Here is a 25,132-nt window from a genome sequence, read left to right on the forward strand (position 1 = left end):
ATCCATTTGCTGTTGTTACTTAGTTGTCTATCGTTATAATTCAAGAATTTTCAAGTTTAACTTACGAAAGATATGTCAAAATTAAATAAATAACATACCTACCTTTACTTGTTCTTTTACAATGAAAGTGATGAGTGGGGAACCGATGATAAAAGCATGTTAACATAGAGTGAGGTAAGTACCAAGTTTACACAACAATCTGAAGAAAGAATACATACATACATACATACATACATGTATGGATTATACGAATCTGGATCCAATCCTAGAAGAGCCAGTGCTTCCTCCTAGGTTTTCTTGTGGGAACATCTGAAAGACCAAGAACTACTACTAGTTTAGGAAAATAGGAGATTGAGTAGGAAAATAGGAGATTGAGATTCAGAGAAGCCATGGAGATAACTAGTGATGAAAGAGACCGAGTTTTTTTACCTCCACTAGAGTATAGAGAATTGTAATGCACTTCGCTCCAGAAGCTAAGCCAAGCCTCTGCAGAAGAGGAAAAAGATTCATTTAAGAAGGACCGAGTAAGGCTGACAAAGAGAGCTTCAAGGCAGACACAAAGAGAGAGTTTGTACCACGAAGAGGGTTCTTGTTATGAGGAAGTATCTCGATGTAGGATTGTTCCCGAAATGATGTGAGTAAGCAGATCTTGGCTTCGAACTACAGTTATGCTTGAGTCAGTCATTCAAGTAAAAAGGTGTGAAATTTTGCAAGATGCGGGTTGCTCAAGAGAAGACACAATGTCTGGCATGTGTCTTGTAGTAAACACTAAACATGATATTTCTTTTCTTTTTTTTTAAAGAAAACTTACACGATCTGCAGCAGCTTGAAGAGTAACGTGATCTCCCCATTCACCCGATCTAGTCGCATCCAATTGGAAAAAAAAAAGAAAGAAAGAAAGAAAGAAGCAGAGAGTAAATATTATATCTCGTTGATACAGAAAGTAAAAGCAAAAACAAAAGATTGACTAACTTTTTCATCTTCCTGGTGTAGTGTCTGTATTTCATCGGCACATATCCTTCGTATAACTTTCGTTGCTCTTTCAACTGTAAGAGTGCAGATGCTAAGTCAGAATAATGGAAGTATTAACAACTAAGTAGTAGTATGTGGCCAATTAAGTTAGAGAGAAATCAAGTTCAGAGGAGTTCACATCCATACAGTACCTACCTGCTTTACAATATGCTTCCTAACATGCTTATGGTAATCTGGATTGCCGAAAAGCTGGTCTGCCAGAGCTCGGAACTGGCAATCAAGTACAACACATGAGAGATCAAAATCAATACAACTTCTTCCGAAGAGTCCAAACAAGGTCTATGTACCTGGCAATTTCCATCCCCCTGCATCTGTAGCTCAGCTAATCCATATGTGGCCAACCTGAAATGAAATAAAAAGGAGAGATGCCTTATGAATAATCTAATCAATCAAAAGACAGAAAGGCAAGCAGATGTTAATAAGAAGAATAAGAACCTCACAGAGAGGAGGTCATGGTCTAATGTTGCATCATTTATATCGGGTATTTTAGTGTTAATCCGAGGAGTGTGCTGCCAAATACAAAGTAAAAGCTCATCAACAGATTCAAGCTTATTTTTATGAAGTATTAGTGGATAAAAAAGAAGAAGAAGAAGCTTTTTATCATACAGGGATAGAATCTAAATGAGAGAGTCTCTTCCCAAGCATGCCCTCTCTTCTTAAGCTCTCATCTTCAGCTAACATACGCGCAATGGTTTGGTCATCATCTGTATCCGCCACGCTGCTGCTAAAACTGGAGCTGGAACTCGCACTTGTACTTCCCCCTGCTCTTCCACTTCCACTTCCACTTGCCCTTGCAAATGGATTCGTATTGTGTTCATAATCCATGGTAGATTGGATTCTATGCTAAAACACACAAACCTAGGAAAGCAAGACAGAGAGAGAGAGTATAATATATCATCAGCATGAAAGGCTTAAGAGCTTTCTTGAGGAGTGTAACAAAAACTATATCTCTAAGAGCTCACAAGCTTGCGTATGGATCTAAACCCTAAACCCACCAACCAAATCCTAATCCAAATGTTTAAATCCGTAACAAAGGATGATACTTTCCCATTCAATCGCACCTAACTAGATGAACCCAAAGCAGCGATCTTGATTGAAACCCCTAAAATTGATCCCATGTCGATTGAACAGTGAACGAAAATTCAGATAGTTACCAAAAAAGAGAAACCTAGGCGGACAGATATACTCAGCTCCAAAGTCGATCACACAAAGCAAGAGGGAAGAGGAATCGCGGGAAATAAAAAGAAACCTTGAGAAAGAGAAAGAGAGAGAAGCAGAGGAAGAAGAAGAAGAAGAAGAAGCTAAAATGAAGATTCTGTGCAGAAGAAACAAAAAGGATTCGTTTTTCTTCGTGATTTTGTCAAAGACTCTCGTTTTCGTCTTCTTTGGCGGTCAAAGAAAAAGTCAAAACTTTTGTTTGTGCTGAGTTGCAAACTTGCAACGCGGCGTCTCTAATAACGTCATTTAATTATGATTTGATTAAATATACTAGTTACAAAAAAAAAAAAAATTAACATAAGGAATGTTCGTTTCGCTGTCGCAGCTTCCTGCGGCTGCGGCTGCGGCTATGTTTTTGATATAAGCTTGTTCGTTTGATTAATGCAGATAGCTGTGTCTAACGCTGCGTCCGAACGCTCCGTTTCTGCGTTAAAAAAAATTGAACGCTGCGTTGCAGTAAAAATTATGTGTTTACTAACCTTATTTACACTTTTGCCCTTAATCTATTTTATTATTTACAAAATTACCTAATCTTAATTGACGCAGACGCAATTCTCTCTTCTCCTACGCAAAGCTCTCTCATCTCCATCTCTGAAGCTCTCTCATCTCCGAGGCAACTTTTAGTTATCTCTCTTCTCTGTCGCAACCTCGATCTATCTCTCTTCTCCGCCGCGTCTCGATCTCTCTCTCTTCCCAACGTATCTCGAGCTCTCTTTCTTTCCGACAAAAACCCATCTCGAGCTCTCTTTCTTCCCAACGAAAACCCATCTCTTCCTTGAGGTAACTGAACTGTCTCTGTTTGGTTTACTGATGGTGAAGGTCTATTGTTCTAAAGAATTGATGGTATGTTGCAGATTCTGCAAGTGTCTATGATCTAACGCCTGTCAACAATTACCTCTATTGGTTTGGCATCAACATTTTCCATTCCGGAATTGAGTGTATGTGTTCATTCTCTTACTCTTTTATAATCTTGCAAACTAGATTGTATACTTAAGGATGCTTTCGGAGTTTTGAATCCTAGGCTTTTGAAGATGAACAACAGATTGTACTGTTTTAGTGTACTTTGCAAGTCGTGCGTTAATGATTCGCTAGGCTTTTGAAGATGAACAACAGATTGTGTTGTATGTTTTTTGCAAGTCGTGTGCTTTAATGATTTTGCTTCAATGCTAAGAAAATGGTTTATTTACGGATATAGATTTAATTGAGATGTATACTAAGAGAAGAGGTTTTTAGTTCAAGTTGAAGGTTCTAAGCTTTTGTTTTGTTTTAGTTGAAGAGGTTGTTACTTGCTACTGAGTTAAGTGGAAAAGAGAGCTATAAAGTAGACAGACTTTGTTGTTGAAGGTACAATTTAAAATACTTAATTTACCACTACTGTGTTCCTCGTTTTTCTATTAGCTTCCCTTTGTTTTCCTTTTCTGATGTGCCTATGTCAGAGTGCAGATAAAAGAAGAGAGGAACAAGAATGGAGTTGTGAAGAGGACCTGCACTGTGATCCAGATTCTACTATTTTTCAGATACTCTGTATTAAGATGTGTGTGTTGAAACTTTATAGGCTATGCTTAAACTTCATCTAATACACCAATTTACTTGTTGATTTGCATGAAATTACAGGGTCAACTTAGAATTAATTATCCTTTCCTGTGAATCTTTCTGATTCATCAACATGTTCGATTTTGATCTAAAGCATTCTTCCTTGGGTTATGTTCATTATAAAGTATAAGAGAAGCTTGCTAGTTTTCATTATTTCTATCTTGTAACCAAGAAGCCTTTTTGTGTAATGTATTAAGCCTTGCTTATTGTGTAGTTGTTGTGTCTTATGTTACTATTTTATGTGCCGCAGATTCATCCTTGGCAAGCCATCCGAGTATTGTTCCATCATCTCTTCCAAAGCCTTTGTTCTCAAAATGACGAAAGATGTAAGTTTGATTTGTTTTTGTTGAGCTTGTGTACATTTAGTGCTCTTGTTTCTGATGTACTTGTTTATGCTTTAGGGCCTGTGTCCTGCTTTGTTTTTATAATTTATCTGTCACATCTGGTTTTGGTGTCTTTGAATTCGATGCATTCCCTGAGACACTTGTGTTTAAATCAATTTTTTTTTGTGATTTATATGTTTTGTTTATGTGATTTAATGATTAATTTAGCAGTAAGTGACTCTTTTAGAACTGCCTTCCCAAAGAAACCAGATTTTGTTTTCCAACTTTACACGGGTGAGAGGAAAAAAGGAAACATAATGACATCAATGAATCAAACAGCGAAACATTACATCATGGAGCAGTTTGAAAAAAAAAAGTTTAAGAGAGGATATACCAATTGGAATATTTTCAAGAACAAGTACGACAACAGTAAGAAAAAATACACGAAGTATAGGAAGTTGATGTGCAGTAGGACAGGGCTTGGCTTTGATGAGATGAGAATGATTTACATGTCAGATGATTGGTGGAGCGAACGCCAAAAGGTTAGCACTCCTGTCTTGCTTCAGTTTCTTTGTTTAAATTTGGTTATTTGACTGCATTTATCTGAGATATGTGTGTGATAGTGATAATTTTCTCCAAGTGAATTAGATTCATTGCTATGATTTTGATTATTTGATTCACTGTCTCATGTTGCTTGTGTGTTCATTGCTATGGACATGTAGCATAGCTTCTGATGAATTGTTAATTGTCTTACTGTTGATTATGCAATCTTATAAAGTTACATGTGGTTTGAGTTGGTTAGTGTTCTAAAAATTAATTTAGAGAGTGTTTAGGTGTTGTCTAGATTTGTGTCTACCTAAAACACCAATTCTGAAAAATGCCTAATTACAGTATGCGCATATATATTGGTATGTGTTGTTCGTTTCTTTTTGAGCTATGAGTTTTATGTTTTGCAGTGTTCGGTTGGCTATACATGTTATCCAACTCCTTTGTAGTTTTCTCGATGTTGTATTGTATCACCATCCGCTGTCTTAAATTCTGTGGAACAACTATGTGGTTCATGTATTGTATTCTTTTATTATCATAAAGATAATGCTACTGAAGTGTCAGCTTATTTGTAGTTTATCTTGGCCTTCTCAATAAACATGATTTTCTAGTTGTATCATTATAACTGTGGCATAAGTATAACTGTGGCATGTTCATATATATACAACACACTACATATATGGATTGTCTCCCATCTGAATACATAATGCGTCTATATTCAATCACATGATCAAAGCTCTCTGAATTGGAATACAAAAACATCATGAGAAGTTAATAGTTTTTTGCGGCCATGATTTCTCAAGCTAGTGACTTAACTTCATTTCGTGATTCGGAATCATGAACTTCAGCCATGTCTGCTTGGTTTATTCAATGTTACTACTGCTACTGACTTACTCTTTATTTTTGTTATGTAAGAATGTGATGGGCTTAGAAGATCCGCATGCAAAGAGATTGCTAATATGGATCTGTTTGAAGAGGAATTTCGTGTTGTAGTAGTAACCGAAAACTAAAGGATAGAGCGCTCAACACAGAGAAGCAAGTTTGAATTCTAGAGTGAGTGGAGATGATGGTGATGAAATTGATTCTGTTGATATTCCAGCAGCAGAGACTCAAGCACTGGAGACATAAACTCAGACACAAGCTCAGATATAAACTCAGACACAAGCTCAGAAACAAACTCAGGCTGGAAGTTCAAGAGCAAAAAGAAAGCGTAAGGAGAAAGATATGGTTGTAGACGCTTGTGTAAAATGGACTGAAGCTCTTGAGGTGAAGAATATGATAGCGGAACAAATGTTGGAGCGTCAAAAAGCCTATAGTGTCGAGAATATGTTAGAGATACTGTATGAATTGCCTGGAGTAAGATAGTGGTCTCAATTATATGAAGCAGAAATTGTACTGCTTATAGATAGTGAAGGGAGCTGAAGGGACTTTATAACGTTTAAGACATATGAGGCTAAGATTAAGTTTCTGGAACTTAGGACTAAGATAAAACGTGATGATTGACTAGTTAGTTAGCTAGTTTCTGGAACCATTTTGTGATCTCGCTGGTGGAACTTGTTAGTTAGTTGGAACTTGTTGGAACTTTTGGTATCACTTTGTATGAAACTCTGCCTTTATATATATTAAATCCTTTTAGTATCAATCTTGTTCATTTGTAGCCACTGTCTGTTTGATGTGAGCCACTATATGTGTCTTTATTTTGTTGTATTGATCTTCTTGGGTTAATAAGAATATGTTTTGCTATCAATCAATGTTAAGAAACTTGAGTTTTTTTTTGGCTTTACAACATCCTTTGTGTCTTCTGTTAATGATCTTGTGCACATCCTCTGTTTTGATCCTTGTCTGGTCTTTGTTTATACGTTTTGGAACAGATGATTTTGCTGAGAAAATACTTCACTTCTTGTTCTTGGAATGAGTTTTATTAAACTTGAGGTTTCTGAGCATTTTAATTGAGTGTAGATGTTGACTGCTTGATATCGATGCTGGTCTTTATTTGTCTTGCATAGAAACAAGGATACACTTAAGTCTAAACTCGTGTCTTGTTTCTTTGGTTAATGGGTTTGTTCGGTTCTTTGATCAGTTTGGTACTTTCGTCGTGTTTCTTTCCTTTTCTCTCTCTGTTTGATCAGAATTTGTTGCATAGAGACAAGGATTCATCAAAAATTGTTTTCTTTGTTGAGAGATGCATTAGGAACGATTGAGAATTGTGATGACATTCTCTGTTACATTTGTTACTAAGAGTCTGTTTTGCTATCAATCTCTGTTACATTTGCTTTTCTGGTCTGATCTTATGCGGTTTGTATGTTCAACACTTTGAAAAGAAATTTTTGGTTTAACTTATATAAACACAGATTGGTCTGTGTGATTGTTTTATAATAATTGCTTATGGATGTTTTGTTTGTCTATAATATTATCCATTTTGATGATGATTTATTTAATATGGTTTTGTAGATGCTTGAAAGATGGATATTGGAAGATGAGGATGGTGATTATGATGATGAACTTGGTTTGTTTGATGTGACTATTACTGAGAGATTGAGTCATAGAACAAATCGAGGAGCATGATGGTGACATGTTCAACAACTTATGTATGAATCGGATCAACAATGTTATGACATTCTTCGAATGAATCAAATAGCTTTGAAGCTTTGTGTAAGATGCTAACTGAGTGATATGGATTGAAAGAGTCTCACAATGTCTACATTGAGGAATCTGTTGTGATATTTCTGAGGTTGTTGGTCATGATAAGACTGTGAGGGATATTGGTGCAAGGTATCAAAGATCATTGGATACGGTACAAAGGAAGCTTGATGTCTTGAGTGCTCTTCTAAAGTTTACAGAGGATACACTAAGACCACAAGAAGGCGAGTTTGCAGGGGTAAATCCTGTTTTGAGGAATGATTATCGGTATTGGCCTTATTTCAGAGATTGTATCGGAGCACTCGATGGAACTCATGTGCAAGATCCTACAATGAATGTTCTTGCTATATGTAACTTCGACATGAAGTTCATATACGCATATCTCGGTGTACCTGGTAGAGCACATGATACAATGGTCTTGACTCATTGTGCGAGGGATGAGGCTTCTTTCCTACATCCTCCTCCGGTAAAGTATTTTCTAGTTGACTCGGGATATCCGACCAGGACGGCGTATCTTGGTCCGCATCGTAGTATGCGATATCATCTTCGTCAATTTGCTAGAGGAGGACCACCAGTTAGTGCACGAGAGTTGTTTAACCGAAATCATTCAGGTCTGCGATCAGTGATTGAGAGGAAATTTTGAGTATATAAAGCAAAATAGATGATTTTGGATCGTAAGCATCCAAAGTATGGTATGGTTAAGTGGATTAAGCAGGTGACATAGACGATGGCGCTACACAACTTCATTTGTGATTCACATCAGGAAAATCATGATTTTGCAATGACAAAGTGATGATGATGCTGGAGAAGGAGAAGGAGAAGGAGAAGGAGCTGATGGTGATGGAGAAGAAGGAGAAGAAGGTGATGATGATGATGATGATGATGATGATGATGATGATGATGGTGGACATATTGTATATGAGCTGACCGGTGATAGAGCGATGGAAGCTTTGCATAAAAACATCACAAATGAGTATAGTAGAGGTCGTTTACCGTATTGAATATTTTAGCTAATGACTTGTTTTTTTTATTATAACTTTGATTGTCATTTCTATGTAATATTCAAATTTTTGTTTAAGACTTGGTGTATTATTTAGCTTTTGTTTTGTGATAAATATTTTGATATATTATTTTTTGTCTTAATTTAGCTTATGATTTATGACAAAAAAACGTTGTTATATTTATATATTTGACTAAAAATTTATTACCAATTAAATATAATATTTTATAGATGTAAATATATTTTAACTACATTTTATTTATTTAAAACACAATTATACAAATTTATGAAAATAAAATATGAATTAAATGAAAATAGTCGCATCGTCTGCCAAACAAACAACACCAAACTGCTACCAGCGTCTGCGGCTGCGTCAGCGTCCAGCGTCCCGCGTCTACGAAATGAACAACAATCTTCGTTTGTGGCTGCGTCTGCAAAACGAACAACAACCAAACAAACATGACACAGGCGCAGGAAGCTGCGGCTGCCAAACGAACAGCCCTATACTAGAGTTTGTATCTCGCGTTCCTTTCAGCTGCTTCGATGCTTATCCGCCGCGCTAGCAACTGTTGGATTATGCTCCGTTAGCTTTTCGTTCGAGTCAGTAAGGTGGCAGCTGGTTAAAAAAACCTAGGGTCTGATTGTTGTTTCAACTGTAGAGACTTTACGGCTTTAGATTAGTTGTAAAGTCTTTAAAGCCACATTTATTCCAATCAGACTTCAAGTTCTATAACGTCCTAAAAGTCTTCTTAAAAAATCTCAAAGCCAAAATAACTAACTTTACTCTTTAACGTGATTTATTTTTTGAAAACCACAATTTCATGCTTTTAAGTATTTCTAATGCCACTTCTGATTTTTAAAATTAAAAATCTCAACAGCCAAACTAAAATTAAAAGTCCTAACCGTAACAGTCATGAAAGTGATAAACAATCGGACCCCTAGAAAACATATTTTTTATGAGGGCAGTATTCGTTGTAAATTCGTCGTTAACGGGGTGTTACGACGAATTAACCTCGAAAGACGTTTCGTTGTTAAACGTCCGTCGTAACGGAGGTTTCGTCGTAAACGACTCGTTACGTTTACGACGAAATATATTCCTCGCAAAGCGCATGGAAAGAATTCGTCGTAAAGGACACGTAAGATTTCGTGGTAAAGCCCACGTAATGATTTCGATGTAAAGCACACGTAAATACTTTCGTTGTAAATAACTCGTAAACATTTCGATGTAAAACCCTCGTAAATCTTTCGATGTTAATCACTTGTAAACATTCGATGTAAACTCCATGTAATGTTTACGAGGAGTTTACATCGATTCTTATTATATTATTATTAATTAGTATATAATAAATTTTAATTTATATTTAATATTCAGAATTTAAAATATTTTAAATTTTAAAACGAAATATGAAATTGAAAAACATATTTTAAAAAGGCATTTAAAAGTCATACAATAATATTTAAATTCATAATACAAACAGAAATATAAAAAAAACTACATGTCCTCGAAGTAGTTGGTGGGGTTGCTCGGCTGTTGACGGTTTGGATCAGACTCTTCGGGATCTCGTACTGGCAACCCAAGAGCGGCTCGTCTCTCACTCAACATTCTTCGCATAGTCGGGTTTCCCACCGCCATCACGTCTAGCAGATCCTCAAGAGAGTCTAACCGAACCTGCTGGCTATCCATTCGAGCTTTCATCTGAGAAGTCTCTTCATCCCGTCTCGAAGTGTATGACGAAGTTGCCCTTGCAACTTCGTTAACAGAGCCTATGCCGACTGTCCGTCCCTTCTTTTTAGGAGCCACCTATAAAATTAAAACATATATTAATATAGTTAATTATGTTAAAATATTAAAAATAATGTAAACAAAAATTTTAAATTGTACCTCTTCGAAGATTCTGTCGGTCTCCTCGGTGGTCAATGTGACGGGTAATCCATCGGGAGACTGCTGGGTTAGTTGCGTCTCCCGTTCTTCAATCCGAGTAGCCACTGCATGGAAGAGTTTCTCAGATGCAGGATCCACAAAAACTCCGTCGGATGTGGCGTGAGTCATCTGAATAGCTCAGACATAGATGGTAAGACTCCCGTCTTCTCTAACTACAAAAAAAAAATTAAATTAAATATTAAAAATTAAATTAATTGAAAATTTTAAAATAAATATTAAAAACAAAACTTACAGCTTCTAGACGGACTCCTGCATGAGGTTTTTGTTTCGGTTCTGTGAAGCATGGGCAAATGACCATCTTTATCCTTCGTCCTTCGAGAAGCCGAGCACGAATTGGCCTTTTTGATCGAAGAGGGGTGCTCCCAATAGGCGATGAGGCCATCCCACACATCCTTCGTGAGCTCAGTGGGCTTTTCCTCATACCCGTAGATCTCCCACTTGTCCTTCCAATCGGAGACTGTGTTGCAAAGGCGGATCTTTGCCTTTGCAACGAATTCCACCTTCAGCCTCTCGGTGATTCCGAAAGACCAATGCCACTTTTACTGAAACACAAAAATTTGGAAAAAATTACAATTAATAATAAATATTTAAATATATATATATATATATATATATTTAAAAGTGAAAATTTAATTAAATTTAAAAATCTTACCGCAAAACATTTAAACCAAGTGATCTTAACGTGATTTGGTGTCTTGCTCCAGTTCGGATATGCCCCGTCGTAGTAACCCTTAATCGTTGCCGAAACGCTCCGGCTAACACGGTTGTTAGCCCCAAACCTGAAAAAAACAATTTAACCGTTAGAAAATAAAAATAATTTAAATTTTAATGTAATAAAAATTAATAACTTACCAATAAGTTCTTCGGGGTCTATCGGGGTCTAGAACATCCAAACCCTCCCGTCCAGGCTGGGCAAGCAAATCCTCCACCGTATATCTCGCGCATGGATCATATGAAGGCACACGCAAATCCGGATGAACTGCACCTTCTGGGACAGACTGAGGTGCAGCCGCTGGAGGAGGAGGTGGAGGCATCTGCGGTGGAAGAGGAAGACTCGAAGAAACTCTCTGAGAAGTCTGAGAGTCTGGAACTGCATCGGAAGACGATGGACCGGAAGAAGATGTACCGGAACCATCGCCAAACAACTGGGCATAAGTAGGTGCTGCTGGTTTCCTCCTAGGAGCCATATAAAAAAAATTAAAACAAATTTAATCAATTACGACATAATTAAAAAATTATTCTGTTACCTAACTAATCACCTAAACTAATTACCTAACTAATAACCTAAACTAATTACCTAACTAATTAATCACCTAAACTAACTTTAAAAAAAATAGAAGAGGGAAGGGAGTGTACCTTAAAGGGAGAGCAAAGGAATTTGGGAGGAATGAACGAGGCAGTCTCGCTCTCGGCGTCTCAATATATAGAAAACGTTTCGTCGTAAACGTGACATAATATTACGACGAAGTTACCAGGCCTGCGTTTTCCATTTACGACGAAGTTACCAGTCCCGCGTTTTTCCATTTACGACGAAGTTACCAGGCCCGCGTCTGTTTACGACGAAATTACGTCAAATCGATTTACCAGGCTTTTCCGTTTACGACGAAGTTACTAGGCCCGTCTTTTTTCATTTACGACGAAGTTACGTCGAATCGATTTACCAGGCTTTTCCACTTACGACGAAGTTACCAGACCCGTCTTTTTCCATTTACGACGAAATTACGTGGAATAACCATTTACGACGAAGTTACCATACCCGTGTTATTTTACAACAATTTTACAACGCTTAACCCTAAACACCGAGAATGAAATCCCTATTCCCCAAAGTCACATATCATCTAATATCATATCTTCTTCTCTACTACTTCTTGCTCTTTCTCCAACTTAAACTCTAAAACCCTAAAACTCCAAATAAATTTTTAAAAACTAAAGAAATACTTATTATATAAAACAACATTTGTTACACATACATTAAGATGGTAAAAAAAATAATATTTCTTTAAATAGACATTACAATAGAGAAATACAACATTTGTTACATATATTACATCACTCTAAATCATTTTCGTTCTCATCAATATTACATCACTCTAAATCGTTTTCATTCTCATCACTATCATTACAATCATCATCGTCGCTTCTCTCGAACTCGTCTTCACGTGCTTCATCTGTCGCATCTTCGGGAATATCTTCATATTGAAAGTTTTGCGGGTCGATTAAAAGGATTACATCAGTTGGTTGTTCTGGTACCTCAACTTCATTGATAGTGTCTTCTTCTTGCAAGGGCGGTTCTTCTCCAGCGACAATGCGTCCACGTGGTGTAATTTTGATAGCAGCTAACCAGTTTATCCCGGAAGTTCGAAGCCGAGGATAAGGAAGGAAGCTAACTTGCTCGGCTTGTGAAGCTAAAATGAAAGGCTCAAATTTGTTGTATCTTCTCCCAAAATTGACATCCACAACACCAAATTTGTTATAGCAAATCCCTCGGTTCACAACAGGATCGAACCATTCACATTTGAAGAGGACGCATTTTAGCTTCAATAACCCCGGAAATTCCACTTCAATAATCTTTTGCAAGATCCCGTAAAAGTCTGTTTCACCTTTCACACATATTCCGTAGTTACTCGTTGCCCGATGTCTCCCATACTCGTATGTGTGAAAGATAAATCCTCGTGTGAAATACATAGGTGATGTGGTGACCTTTGCAACTGGACCTTGAACCAATTCGTGAAACCATATGGGATAATAAGGATCGTCATAATCAACCTGCAAAAAGCAGATATTCTTAATTAATATTGAAGTTTCAAAACATTTACTTAATTAATCAATGTATGAGATATATTACGTAGCTGTGATTTTAACCACTTGACAAAGTGCTTATCTTTACGTGTCTCCACATCAGTTGCAGATATTCCTGGTATTGCTTCTTCAACTTGAGATACAAACATGCTGCAAATTAAACAAATAATCAAGTCATACATAATTAACTTCAATTCATATAATTAACATTCACAAAAATATTTACCTTTCAAAATAACGGGTCACTGCATCCTCGCAGTTGAGCAGAATATAAGTGTGGGCACTATGTTTATCCTATTCACATGACCACCATACTTCTTTCGTTTTACCACCAAACCGTGCAATTTCGCAGAAAATGTCAGGAACACCATCAATTGGATATGATGTCGGTACTCCACCATCATCATATCTTCTAGGAACTCTTTTTCTCGTACGAACAGTTGGAGCAAAGTAGTATGATGTGAAGTTAGATGTTTCGGCTGTCAAACTCCCCGCAACTATTGAACCTTCCACCTTTGCAAGATTTCTTGCTTTCCCCTTCAAATGTTTCATCTGTCGCTCATACGGATAAATACATCCGTTGTGAACAGGTCCACGAAGCAATGCTTCATACGGTAGGTGGACAACTAGATGCTCCATGACGTCAAAAAATGAAGGAGGAAATATCTTCTCCAGGTTGCACAATATGATCGGAATGTTCTGATGAAGTTGTTCGATGACTTCTTCCATGAACGTACGTGTGCTAAGATCTCTGAAAAATGCTCCGATGGCTGCATATTACAAAAGTAATCAAATTAATAACATTTCATAACATATGTATATATATTATAAAATTATAATTACCTGCAAGTGCTTCATGGACATTTGCTGGAAGGAGCTCGGCAAAAGCAAATGGAAGTAGTCGTTGCATAAACACATGACAATCATGACTCTTCATTCCGGAGAACCTTTGACCTCGTTCAACACATCTTGACAGATTTGAAACATGACCATCAGGAAACTTAACTTCTGATGCAACCCAGGCAAACAAGGTTGTTTTGGCTTCTGATGACAACCGGAAGATGGGAACAGGAACGTTTCCATTGCTCTTGATATGTAACTCACTTCTTGAGCAAATATCAGGTAAGTCCATCCTTGACTTTTTGTTATCTTTTGTCTTCCCAGGGACGTTAAGTAATGTATTCATGATGTTCTCATAAAAGTTCTTCTCAATATGCATGTCATCCAGATTGTGGCGTAAGAGAAGATCCTTCCAATAGGGTAGCTCCCAAAATATACTCTTTTATGCCAATTGTGAGAGACACCATACCCATCAGGCATATTTCCAGGAACATGCCAATTTCCTCCAACCTTAACTGTTTCCTGAGCTCCGTAATAATCAATGTCTGCTTCGATCTGCTGGCCGGTGAGATATGGAGGAGGACTGTCTCTGACAATTTTTTGTGCCGAAACAATGTCTTATTTCTTCTGTACGGATGGGCAAGTGGAAGAAAGCGACGATGACAATCAAACCAACAACTCTTCCTACCATTCTTCAGTTGAAAAGCATCCGTCGATCCAAGACAATATGGACAAGATAATCTTCCATGTGTTGTCCAGCCAGACAACATCCCATAAGCAGGGAAATCACTTATCGTCCACAACAGAACTGCTCGCATCGTAAAATTGTTTTTCATGGAACAATCGTACGTCCTCACCCCTTCTGACCACAATTACTTTAGCTTTTCTATCAACGGTTGAAGAAGAAAATCAAGAGACCGTTTTGGATGCTTCGGCCCAGGGATTAATATGGTCAAAAATAGAAATTCTTGTTCCATGCACATATCCGGCGGTAAATTGTACGGCGTAAGAATGACTGGCCACAAAGAATATTGTCTACCAGAGATTCCAAATGGACTAAATCCATCGGTGCATAACCTAAGATAGACATTCCGAATATTTGTAGCAAAATCTGCGTGTACCTTGTTGAAATGTTTCCACGCTCTTGCGTCTGATGGATGTGCAACCTCACCATCTCTCTGGACATGTTTTGCATGCCACCTCATCGACGCAGCAGTCCTCTCAGATTGATATAATCTTTTCAATTTGTCTGTAATTGGTAGGTACCACATCCTTTGGTACGGTACCCTATTCCTCCCACGGTCTTGCGGTTTGAATCGTGGTTTTTTGCAGAATCGACACTCTTCTAACTTGTCATCTTCTTTCCAGTAGATCATGCAGTTGTCGATGCAAACATCAATCATCTCCGAAGGCAACCCAAGACTATAAACCAATTTCTGAATCTCATAATAAGATTCAGCAGACACGTTGTCTTCTGGCAAATACTCTTTAAACAACTCCGCCCATGCATCCATGCAATTCTCAGGTAAATTATGATCCGTTTTAATATTCATCATCCTAGCTGCTAGAGACAATTTAGAGAGACCTTCTCTACAACTAGTGTAGATTGGTTGATTTGCAGCATCTAGCATTTCATAAAACCTTTTTGCATCCAAATTAGGTTCTTCTACATTTCCAGTTCCATCAGCTATTGTTGTAGTTATTTCTAAAAATGCATCACTAATCATATCTTGAACCCTATCATGATCTACCATCTGCTCCTCTTGATGATAATTATATTCATTATGTAAATGATTCGATTCTTCACTATGATGACCATCCTCAAAATTATTATTACTACTACTAGCTTCATTTCCCCCATAACCCTCTCCATGTTGATACCAAATGTAGTACTGTGGTGTAAATCCTCTGTTTACTTCCATACAGTTTCACTACGTGCAAATTTTGAATTCTTGCATTTCCGACAGGGGCAGAACATCTTACCGCTTTCCTGCGTGATCGGTGTACAGCCCGCCTGGTGCATGAATGTCTCTAGCCGGGCTCAAGAATGCGTTCGTCACCCTCCCGTTGGAATCTTTGTGCAAATACATCCAACTCCGTAAATCGTAAATACTACCGCCACCGGCCATTTTTTTCTTAGATTTTTTTTTGAAATTTTTTTTTTCTAATTTTTTTTCCGTTTGTGTGTTGTGAGGAAGAGAGTTGTGGGAAATGACATATATATAGAGAAATTTTCGAGTTGGGTAGTTGAAATATAACAACGATTTTACAAGGAATGTTTTACATGGATTTTACATGGTTTTAACATAATATTTACAACGACTTTACGACGAAATTAGGTAAGCTAAAGCACATTGAATACACGTTTTCACCTAAATATAACGGTAACATGTTTTGTTGTAATGTCGATGTAACGATTACGACGTATTTCTCATTCCACGTACTTTCGTCGTAAACTTATATGGACTTTACGACGAAAATATTTCCTCGTAAATTTACATAGAGTTTACTACGAAATTTGATCTCCTCGTAACTGCGTTGTAAACACCATGTAAATTTACGAGGTAATATTTTCGTCGTAAATCTTCGTTGTTATGGAGACTGTAGTGTAATGATATTTACAAAACGAAATGAATGTTTAATTAACTACGAAATAAGAAGACCAATTGTATAAGCTAAGAATTGGATGTTTAGATTAGTATAAGACAAATACAATAATATCATTAGTGAAGTTTGTATGCTTAGTTTAAATTTGAATAACATTTTTTATAGTATTTCACATAAAACCAAAGTTGTTTGTATAATGTATTTTTTCTTACTGTATTTGGAAAAAGTGGTCTTATGAAGCCGCACACAATGGCAAAAAAAAGACATTAGGTTAAATTGAAACATGTCACTTCATCTCATCCTTAAATATGGTAAACATTTTGTCCGAATACAAACGTGCTTCATTCCCCATTGCTTTATCTCTCAACTTCTTCAATCTCTTACCTATCTTTTCATCCTCCATGACTTTCCTCAACCCTTCTTCAACCTCATTCTCTCCAAAACCATTCATTCTCACCCCAATCTTCCACACATCCACGATGTATTTACAGTTCACAAACTGGTCTCCTGCTACTGGATAACACACTAGCCTCCGATAACTTGCCACCGCCTATCGTATTGTTCAAGCAGTGACGCACAATGAAACACAATGTAAGAAATAATATACGCATTAATCATTAATGTCGAGTTCATGAAGATAACTATATGTAACGACAGTAGCGTGGTATATGTCTATATAACTGTAAGTAAGGTAGTATATGTCTATCATGAAACACAATATATAACTATATCATATAAGACTCTATGTCTCGGAGATAATTACACGTAACGTAGTCTATGTCTATAAAACACAATATGTCTAAGCTTGAAAAAAAAAAAAACTATGTCTCGAAGATAACTATGTGCAAGGTCGGTCCTGAGATTTTGGAAACATGTGACTGTATTTATGTAATTTTTTTTTTTACAAATTTGAGAGCCTAAAATTTTTTTTGAGGTTTATTTGTAAGTAATTTTTTCAAAAACTTTGGGGACCTGTAGCAAATGTTTCACTTAGTATGATCCAAGGCTGGTCATGACTATGTGTAATGTACTATATGATGGACATTCATGGAAATTTAATTAGGTTTCTTATGTACCTCCATGGTCGAGTTCCAGCCACAGTGAGTCACGAAACAACCCACTGAGTCGTTTTTAAGAACTTCGGTCTGCGGGGCCCACGGCACAATCCTTCCTTGGTTCTTCGCTATGGTGACTCTGTGCACGAACCCTGGTGGCAGTCCCTCCTGCCATACCCGGTTTAGTGCCCAAAGAAAAGGTCTTCCTGACGCTTCCAACGCCAATGCCAACGTACGAATCTTTGATTCTCCTATTGGAGAAACCCAGCTTCCAAATGAGATATAGATTACTGAGTTTGGCCTCTGTTCTTGGAGCCAACCTAGGCAAGATCTGTCTTCTTCCCAGAAAGTAGGGCTTTTGGTTAAAGTTGTAACACTTGTTGCTGCTTGGTCATGCAATGGACCAACGTAAAGGATTTGAGGGTTTTGATCTTGATTAAAGATTTCACTTTCATATTCGTCTTTGAAGGAGTTTACCAAGATCCACCGGAGACTTTTTGCTCGTTCTAGGGTTCTTTGCCAGAACTTGAATCGTCCTTTTTGAGCTGTGGGAGTTCCGATCAGCCATAATAGGTCTCCGGCGGATAAGAGCGGTTGTTCAGGTAGGAGTAATGGTTTTCCTGGTTGACGAGGAAACCCTGCGGCATAAAATGTTACAGCCATAAATTATATACCATCATTTAGTAACCAAGAACAAATGGTCGCACAAAAAAAAAAAGTAACCAAGAACAAATGAAAACTAATTAAAAAAAGTTAGCAAAAAAAAAAAAACAAATGAAAACAAAAGAAACAAAGTGTATTCCCGTATGCGTGATTCAATATACACTAATAACTAATTAAAATAATCTTTTCGTATCTAGGTGTTTTCCAATTTTGAAATTTAAATTATATTTTATTATTATTTTATATTTTATTATTTTCTTACCAATATTTTAATATAAATTTTGATTTAATTGAACATAAGATTAAGATAAAATAAATAGCTATGTTAATTTTAAATTATAAATTAGATATGTATACATTTAAAATTATAATTTTGGATAGATTTTTTATCTATTTCTTTTGGATAAAATATATTAAATCAATTTATATAAAATTAATAAAAACAGTTGATATAAAAGTTTATAATTATCAAAAAATAAAACTAAATAGTATTTCTAAAATTTGTAGATATATAAAAAAACTAATAATATTACAATTATAATTTTTAATTTTTAAAAAATAGTAAAAAAATTGAAAATCTTTTTTAGTAATTGAAATTTTTTAGTAATAAAATTGTATAATTATAAATTAAAAATAAATAATATTTCAAAATTTGTAAAATATTATTATATTTCTATTATTATATTATTTAATGTCATATTTGAATATATTTACTTTAATGGTGATGTATAATTTACTATCATCTTCTAAAAGTTTACCAAAAATATAAGCAAGCATTAAAAATATACTTTTACTCTTTAATAAAACTGCTTTTAGTTATTTTTTTCATTGAATGTTATTTTTATGACAAAAACTTAAAAAGATCTATGTTAGAGAATTTCTCTATAGTTAACATCTATCTGCATATATACGGTTTAATAATGTCCATCTCCATATATAAGGATTAATAATGTCCATCTGAAGATTGTGTTTCAATCAACATGGCAATGCCACATGAAAACATTAATTGATTGGTGCACTGGTGGGAATATTTAATTCAAAATATTATGATTAATCAGTGTTATAAAACGCGCCAGGCGTTCTTTACGCGTTAGATGACTGTACATCGCTTAGCTGTATAGACGGATGCCTAAAAGGGTATATATGGATATATACTTTTACATGAAATATAAGTATAAGATAAATATGTATACATTATTTTTGAAAAATTGAACATAAATATATTTAAAATCCAATTTTATGTATAAGTATATATTTTAACATATATAAATTGTTTTAAATTATAAAAATTAAATTCATTTTAAATATATAAAGATGATAAATATAAAATGATTTTGCAATAACTGTAATAATATCTACAATCATATAAATACATAAAATAAGTAAAAGTAATATAAATAATAACATTAATAAAATATAATAATAATATTAATAGTTTATTTTTTAAAATATTAATGTTTAAAATCCTCCTCGGCGTCTGCGTAGACCACAAAATGTCCGTCTAAACGCCATTATTTGTCCGAATTATATAAATCCGCATAAAACACCGTATATCATGAAAACACTATGGTTGATTACCATATAGCGCCTACACGCCACCTAGGTGGGTGCATAGACCGTATTTTAGAACACTAGCAATAATTATATTACAGCTATACATACTTTATTTATAAGAAACTATATACATGTTTTACGTAGTTGATTTGTATGCGGAAATTTTAATTTGATAGGCTTTCTTTGGGTATAGTATTTTTTTTTAATTTGGGTATAGTATTGTTTATGCGATACGTACATTCTTCACTGGAATCAGGGCCGGCCCTGAAAATTTGGGGATCTTAGATCATTTAGTAAAGATTTCAAAAATTTGGGGGTCTAAAATTTTTTTTATAAATTCAGGGGCATTTTTACTTATAAAATTTTTGAAATTTTTTTGAAAATTTTTGGAGGGCCGAGGTAAATGTTTTATTAGGTTTGGTCCTGACTGGAACGTACCCATGCACAATCTACAACGTAACATATGCTATTACTTAAACGCATTTATATTTCAAGTTGTATGTCCCTCGCACTGGAACATACCTACGCGTTCTACAAATTCATTTGGCTTATGAATCCTTATATATGCAGAAGGACGTTAATACTCGACAACGATGCGTCTTAGGCGCAAAATATGATGTGAATATCATTTGTGATGTTATAATCAGTAATCTTATTTTATTAAAACAGAAGTCACGTAATTTTTAAGTTGGACTACCTTTAAATTTTTTTATTTAATGTATTTTAATAAGCTAATAATATATAAAATCTAATTTGAATTACCTTAATCATAATATCTTTTAATATCTTTTCATTTAAAAAAATTGAAAAATTCAGTTAAAAAAGATTTTAACAAAATCTTACTTTTCAAAAATTATATGTAAATATTTTTATTAATTCTGTGATTATTTTGAAATATTATTATACGTTAATATATTCAGTTATCTTTTATAAAATGAAAAATAAATTTTCTATCCTATTTTTATCAATTATACAATCACAATCAATCATATTACAAAAAAATTATTATGTGTATCTAAATATTTTAACAATATATTTATTTTCAGTAATTTTATGTAAATATTTTTACTAATTTCGTAGTTAGCGATGATATATTATTATGCATTAATATATATACAGTTATTGTTTATAAAATTAAAAATAAAAATTATATCATACTTTATCTATTTTATAATCATAATCAATCCTGTTAAAATAAATTATTATATTAAACTACATATGATAAAATCATATTAAATTGATAGATATATAAATTTTATTTTCATAATTATGAAATATTTATGTTAAAAATATAATATGATGAGAGACTACAATACATGTATAAAACTAACATATCTTAGATTTTGTATATACAAAAATATATTATGTAAAATGAATAAACGTAAAAATATTACTAAACTGAAATCCAGTTTTAAAGGGTGGGTAAAATTTAACATAAATTAAATACAAAATTTAACATAAACTAAATACAAAATCATTTTCAAATATGTTTTTATGCACATATTAATTTGTTTAATAACTAAATACAAATACAATAAGATAAATATATAATAAGAAGCAACAAATACATGTGAAGGTTTTAAACAATTGATTATTTATAACATGTAAACTATAAATTATTATAGTTTAAATAATTATATAAAAATTTAAATATATGATTAAGATTAAAAATATATACCACTAATGATCTAAAATAAATATATACACATATAAAATTGAAAATAACACTTGCGCGGTTGGGCGGGTCAACATCTAGTGTTAATTAAAAAAAACAAATTCGTATGACTTTCACTTTACTTTGTTGGTTTTTCGCATTAATGAATGCATTCTAGGCAATCATATATAAGCAAACCTATATTGAACGTCAACAATAGTGGACAACCAATGACCATGATATCATTCTTTTATAACGAGTTCATAATAAAATTTGGTTTAGTGTACCAAGTGGTCCTAATATCGAAACACGTATAAAAATAGTATATGTGTATATAAGTGATAAACTATCATTTATTTTGGCATGTCTCAAAAAGGAACTACGTATGTATATATGTGAGTTAGCTGTTGTATTTAAGAAAATATAATAATTCAAATTACCTTTTCTGGAAACTATGCCTGTCCGTACGAGCTCCGGTATAGCTTCAATCATACGGTAAGCAGCGAACATCACCGGCCAGAACCCGGCGACAGGAACACCACACTGATCAGCCACTCTTATAGCCCACGAAGCCAATAAATCGACTACAACACAAGCCACACCCACGTTTTCTTGTAGTAGGATCCGTTCGAGTTGAGACGGCATGATGTTCTCCATCGACTTCTCTATGGAGAAGAAGTCCGAGGGAGGTGCATCCGGACGTTCTTGACCGTCCGATATGGCCAGGAACGTGATTCCAAGATCATCGTTAGTCGTCGAGATCCGACGGTGGATAGACTCGGGAGTCATAACCACAGGGGAGAAGCCACGGCTGAGGAAGGCCGATGCGAGGTGGAGCATCGGGGTGACATGGCCTTGCGCCGGGTAAGGGATGAATATTATCTTTGGCTTTTGTGTTTCTTTCATATCATTTTTTTTTCTTTCCTTCGAATTTTGATCTTTTCTTCATATATTTTTGGAGTTTTGATAATTGATATATAGTGCTTAAGTTATTTGAATTCGGGTTATTATAATAAGGAAGATGAACAAATGCGATTTAGAAGATTATTAATTTAGTTTTATTGCACACCATGCATGTGTTAGTTGACTGGACCAATCTGTACATTTGCATGCAAAATATGTCAGTCGACTTCCCATAAAATGAGGTGTGTTCTCATAGTTTTAGTATAATATATATGTAGTTATTTAGAAAGGAAGACTCGTACACAATAGTTTCTAAGGAAGCTTTTGCAGTCCACTTATTTAAGAAAAATGTTTCTTTTTTCTAAAAGAGTTTCTTTTTTTTTTTTAAGTTAGTATTCCAGTTGTTGGGCATTCACTTGTACATTGGTCGTATTAGTTGAGCATATTATTAATAAATCTTTGTATCGACATGTTTCCCGTTTCCGATTTGGACCACCGTTTATCTTTGTGTACGATATATACATATTCAAAGTAAGAATATACGGTGGCTGCATGCCGTAGCTGCCAATAGAAAGAAAAAGCGGTGCCTACATTAAAAATACGTTTTGTATGAAATGGAAATCATGCACTAAATCGATATAAAACATTAAGTGAAATCAATATATCAGCCGCATGAGCTCATCAATGCTCTATAAACATAGATCCTAGAAGCCATGTTGATACCAGCGATCCAAAAAGATCTCAAACTATATATCGAATCTTCCTAATTGTTTTGATTTACAAAACTATTTAATCTAATATCAAAGAAAATATAAAGTTGTACTGTGCATGGCTTTACATAATATGAAATGAAAGTTGAGGATTTAGTCTCACATTATTTGTATGCTCGAAGTTTTTAACAAAAATATGTTTGATGTGTTAACAAATCTTCAAAAATAGCTAGTTAGATATGTTTAATTTAATATAAGTATTTAAAATATCAAAGGACTAAGTTTTATGACTTCAATTGTAAATTAATAATGAGTGGATGATGACTACACTATCCATTCATGTTGACAAGATCTCACATTATTATCAATTCGAAATCTTATTTGCGGGATCAGTTTTGGATTTTTTTTTTTTTTGATAAATCCTATCAGCTATCCAGTCGGTTAAAGAGAAACACACATTTATGTCTGACTCAAGTTTGAATATCTTTCGTTTAATTTTATAGGTAAACCGATCGTATGTAGGGCTGGGTTGCGGATCAAACCCGCCCCGCTGACCTGCCAACCGACGGGTTACAAAGTTTTTTTTTGTCAAAAAATCCGACCCGCACAATCCGCGAACAAATAAATTTGTACCCGCACCCACCCCGCTTAATTTTGCGGATAACCCGCGGGTTATATTTTTATTTTAAAAAATATTTATTTAATTTAATTTTTGTAAAATATAATATAAATAATATATTTATAATTAAAATTTTAAATACTTTTAAATATTTTGATTATTATTTTTTAAAATTCTCATATTTTCTTTACAAAATATACATTTTTAAAAAAAAAATGTAAAAAAAAATTGCGGGTTGGCGGGTACCCGCGTTTCAAAATCCACCAACCCGTACCCGCCCCGCATAAAATGCTCATAACCCGCACCCGCGAATCGATTTTTCTAAATTGTTCGACCCACACCCACCCCGCGGCGGGTCAAATGGGCCAGGCCCCGTGGGTAAAAACTCATATTCCCAGGCCTAATCGTATGTTAGAATCAACCATATTAACCACCTGAGCTGATATCTAAATTCAAACTGACTAAGTAACAATAATTTAATTTTCAGCCGGAATCGAACTGAGGGCCGACATGGATATACGCCGAGTCCCAAAAAATTACCACCAGACTACCACTGGTTGGATTACATGTGTTTTGATTTTGTTACTTTCTTAAATTTAATAGATATCCGAGTTAAATTTAAAACCAAATTTCTGGATCTCATTTCATTCCTGATTCCTGACATACATATTTTGAATGAAAATCATGAATTCTTTAATTGCGCATGATAAAAGACAGCCGTGCATGGGATGTGATTACGTACTCATGAATTATATAACATGCCATGACTTAAAGGCAGATGTTAGGTCAATAACCAAAACTTGTGAGAACAACAAGCAAAACTAGTTAATGTTCTGCATATTAATGGATAGAATAAAGCTAATATTAATAATTAAAAGTACAAAGATTAAGGGTTGATTAGCTGGATTAAGAGTTGGAAATCCGTTGAAGAAGGAGATTCATATATAGTAGAAGATTGATCTGCTTGCTCCTGCTGATTCCCGATTTCTGAATTCTTTAAAGGTTTCACGCGGTGGGTTGTAAGGACCGATCCATCTCGATTTATATTCATATAGAATTATATGAATCTGCTCGTATATTAGATGAGAAAAACATTAATTATTATGTGCAAAGTAAATGTTTTGCCCAAATTAAGAACTGGTTTTCACTGTTAATATATACATATATACATATATATGTGGTATATCGTGTTTGTATCTCTCTCTATATATATTTTTGCTTAAATCTATATATAATTTGTACATGTGAACGAAGTGTTAGGTACGTAGCGGTAGCACGAAACTAATATGTTTTGAAAGAGTCCGATATTGGAACAAACTCAATCCTACATCCTGGTGTTTCTTTACAAAGTCTATACCGGTATCTAGTAGAAGAACCCGATCATGTATTCAATTAAAATGATCGGAATTTCGTCTTTTAATCGTATTCACAAAC

The 25,132-nt window shown here is 34.8% G+C and overlaps 3 protein-coding genes across 5 annotated transcripts; 1 reads left to right on the plus strand and 2 right to left on the minus strand.

Moving 5' to 3' along the window:
• Positions 1–73: 73 nt before the first annotated feature.
• LOC111202358 (OVARIAN TUMOR DOMAIN-containing deubiquitinating enzyme 11) lies at positions 74–2,451 on the minus strand. 3 transcript variants are annotated; one of them, XM_022695119.2, is made up of 10 exons: positions 2,187–2,451; positions 1,639–1,890; positions 1,468–1,541; positions 1,320–1,374; positions 1,168–1,242; positions 973–1,046; positions 812–860; positions 576–660; positions 430–486; positions 74–309 (listed from the first exon to the last, which is right to left on the minus strand). In XM_022695119.2, exons 2-10 carry the CDS (start codon positions 1,855–1,857, stop codon positions 266–268), a joined length of 732 nt encoding a protein of 243 aa, XP_022550840.2. In that variant the 5' UTR covers positions 1,858–1,890; positions 2,187–2,451; the 3' UTR covers positions 74–265. The 3 variants fall into 3 exon arrangements, with proteins under 3 accessions (XP_022550840.2, XP_048600370.1, XP_022550839.2); XM_048744413.1 differs by having other exon boundaries at positions 576–671; positions 2,094–2,448; XM_022695118.2 differs by having other exon boundaries at positions 576–671; positions 2,187–2,445.
• Positions 2,452–5,936: 3,485 nt separating this feature from the next.
• LOC125579985 lies at positions 5,937–7,995 on the plus strand. Its single transcript, XM_048743914.1, has 3 exons — positions 5,937–6,068; positions 7,164–7,229; positions 7,462–7,995. Exons 1-3 carry the CDS (start codon positions 5,937–5,939, stop codon positions 7,993–7,995), a joined length of 732 nt encoding a protein of 243 aa, XP_048599871.1.
• Positions 7,996–16,465: 8,470 nt separating this feature from the next.
• Positions 16,466–23,054, minus strand: LOC106437241 (UDP-glycosyltransferase 82A1-like). The gene is made up of 3 exons (XM_013878153.3): positions 21,907–23,054; positions 17,617–18,233; positions 16,466–17,090 (listed from the first exon to the last, which is right to left on the minus strand). The coding sequence occupies exons 1-3, from the start codon at positions 22,370–22,372 to the stop codon at positions 16,827–16,829; spliced, it is 1,347 nt and encodes a 448-aa protein (XP_013733607.3). The 5' UTR covers positions 22,373–23,054; the 3' UTR covers positions 16,466–16,826.
• Between the last annotated feature and the right edge of the window lie 2,078 nt (positions 23,055–25,132).

Source organism: Brassica napus, chromosome C1, assembly GCF_020379485.1.
Source record: "Brassica napus cultivar Da-Ae chromosome C1, Da-Ae, whole genome shotgun sequence".
NCBI lineage: Eukaryota > Viridiplantae > Streptophyta > Magnoliopsida > Brassicales > Brassicaceae > Brassica > Brassica napus.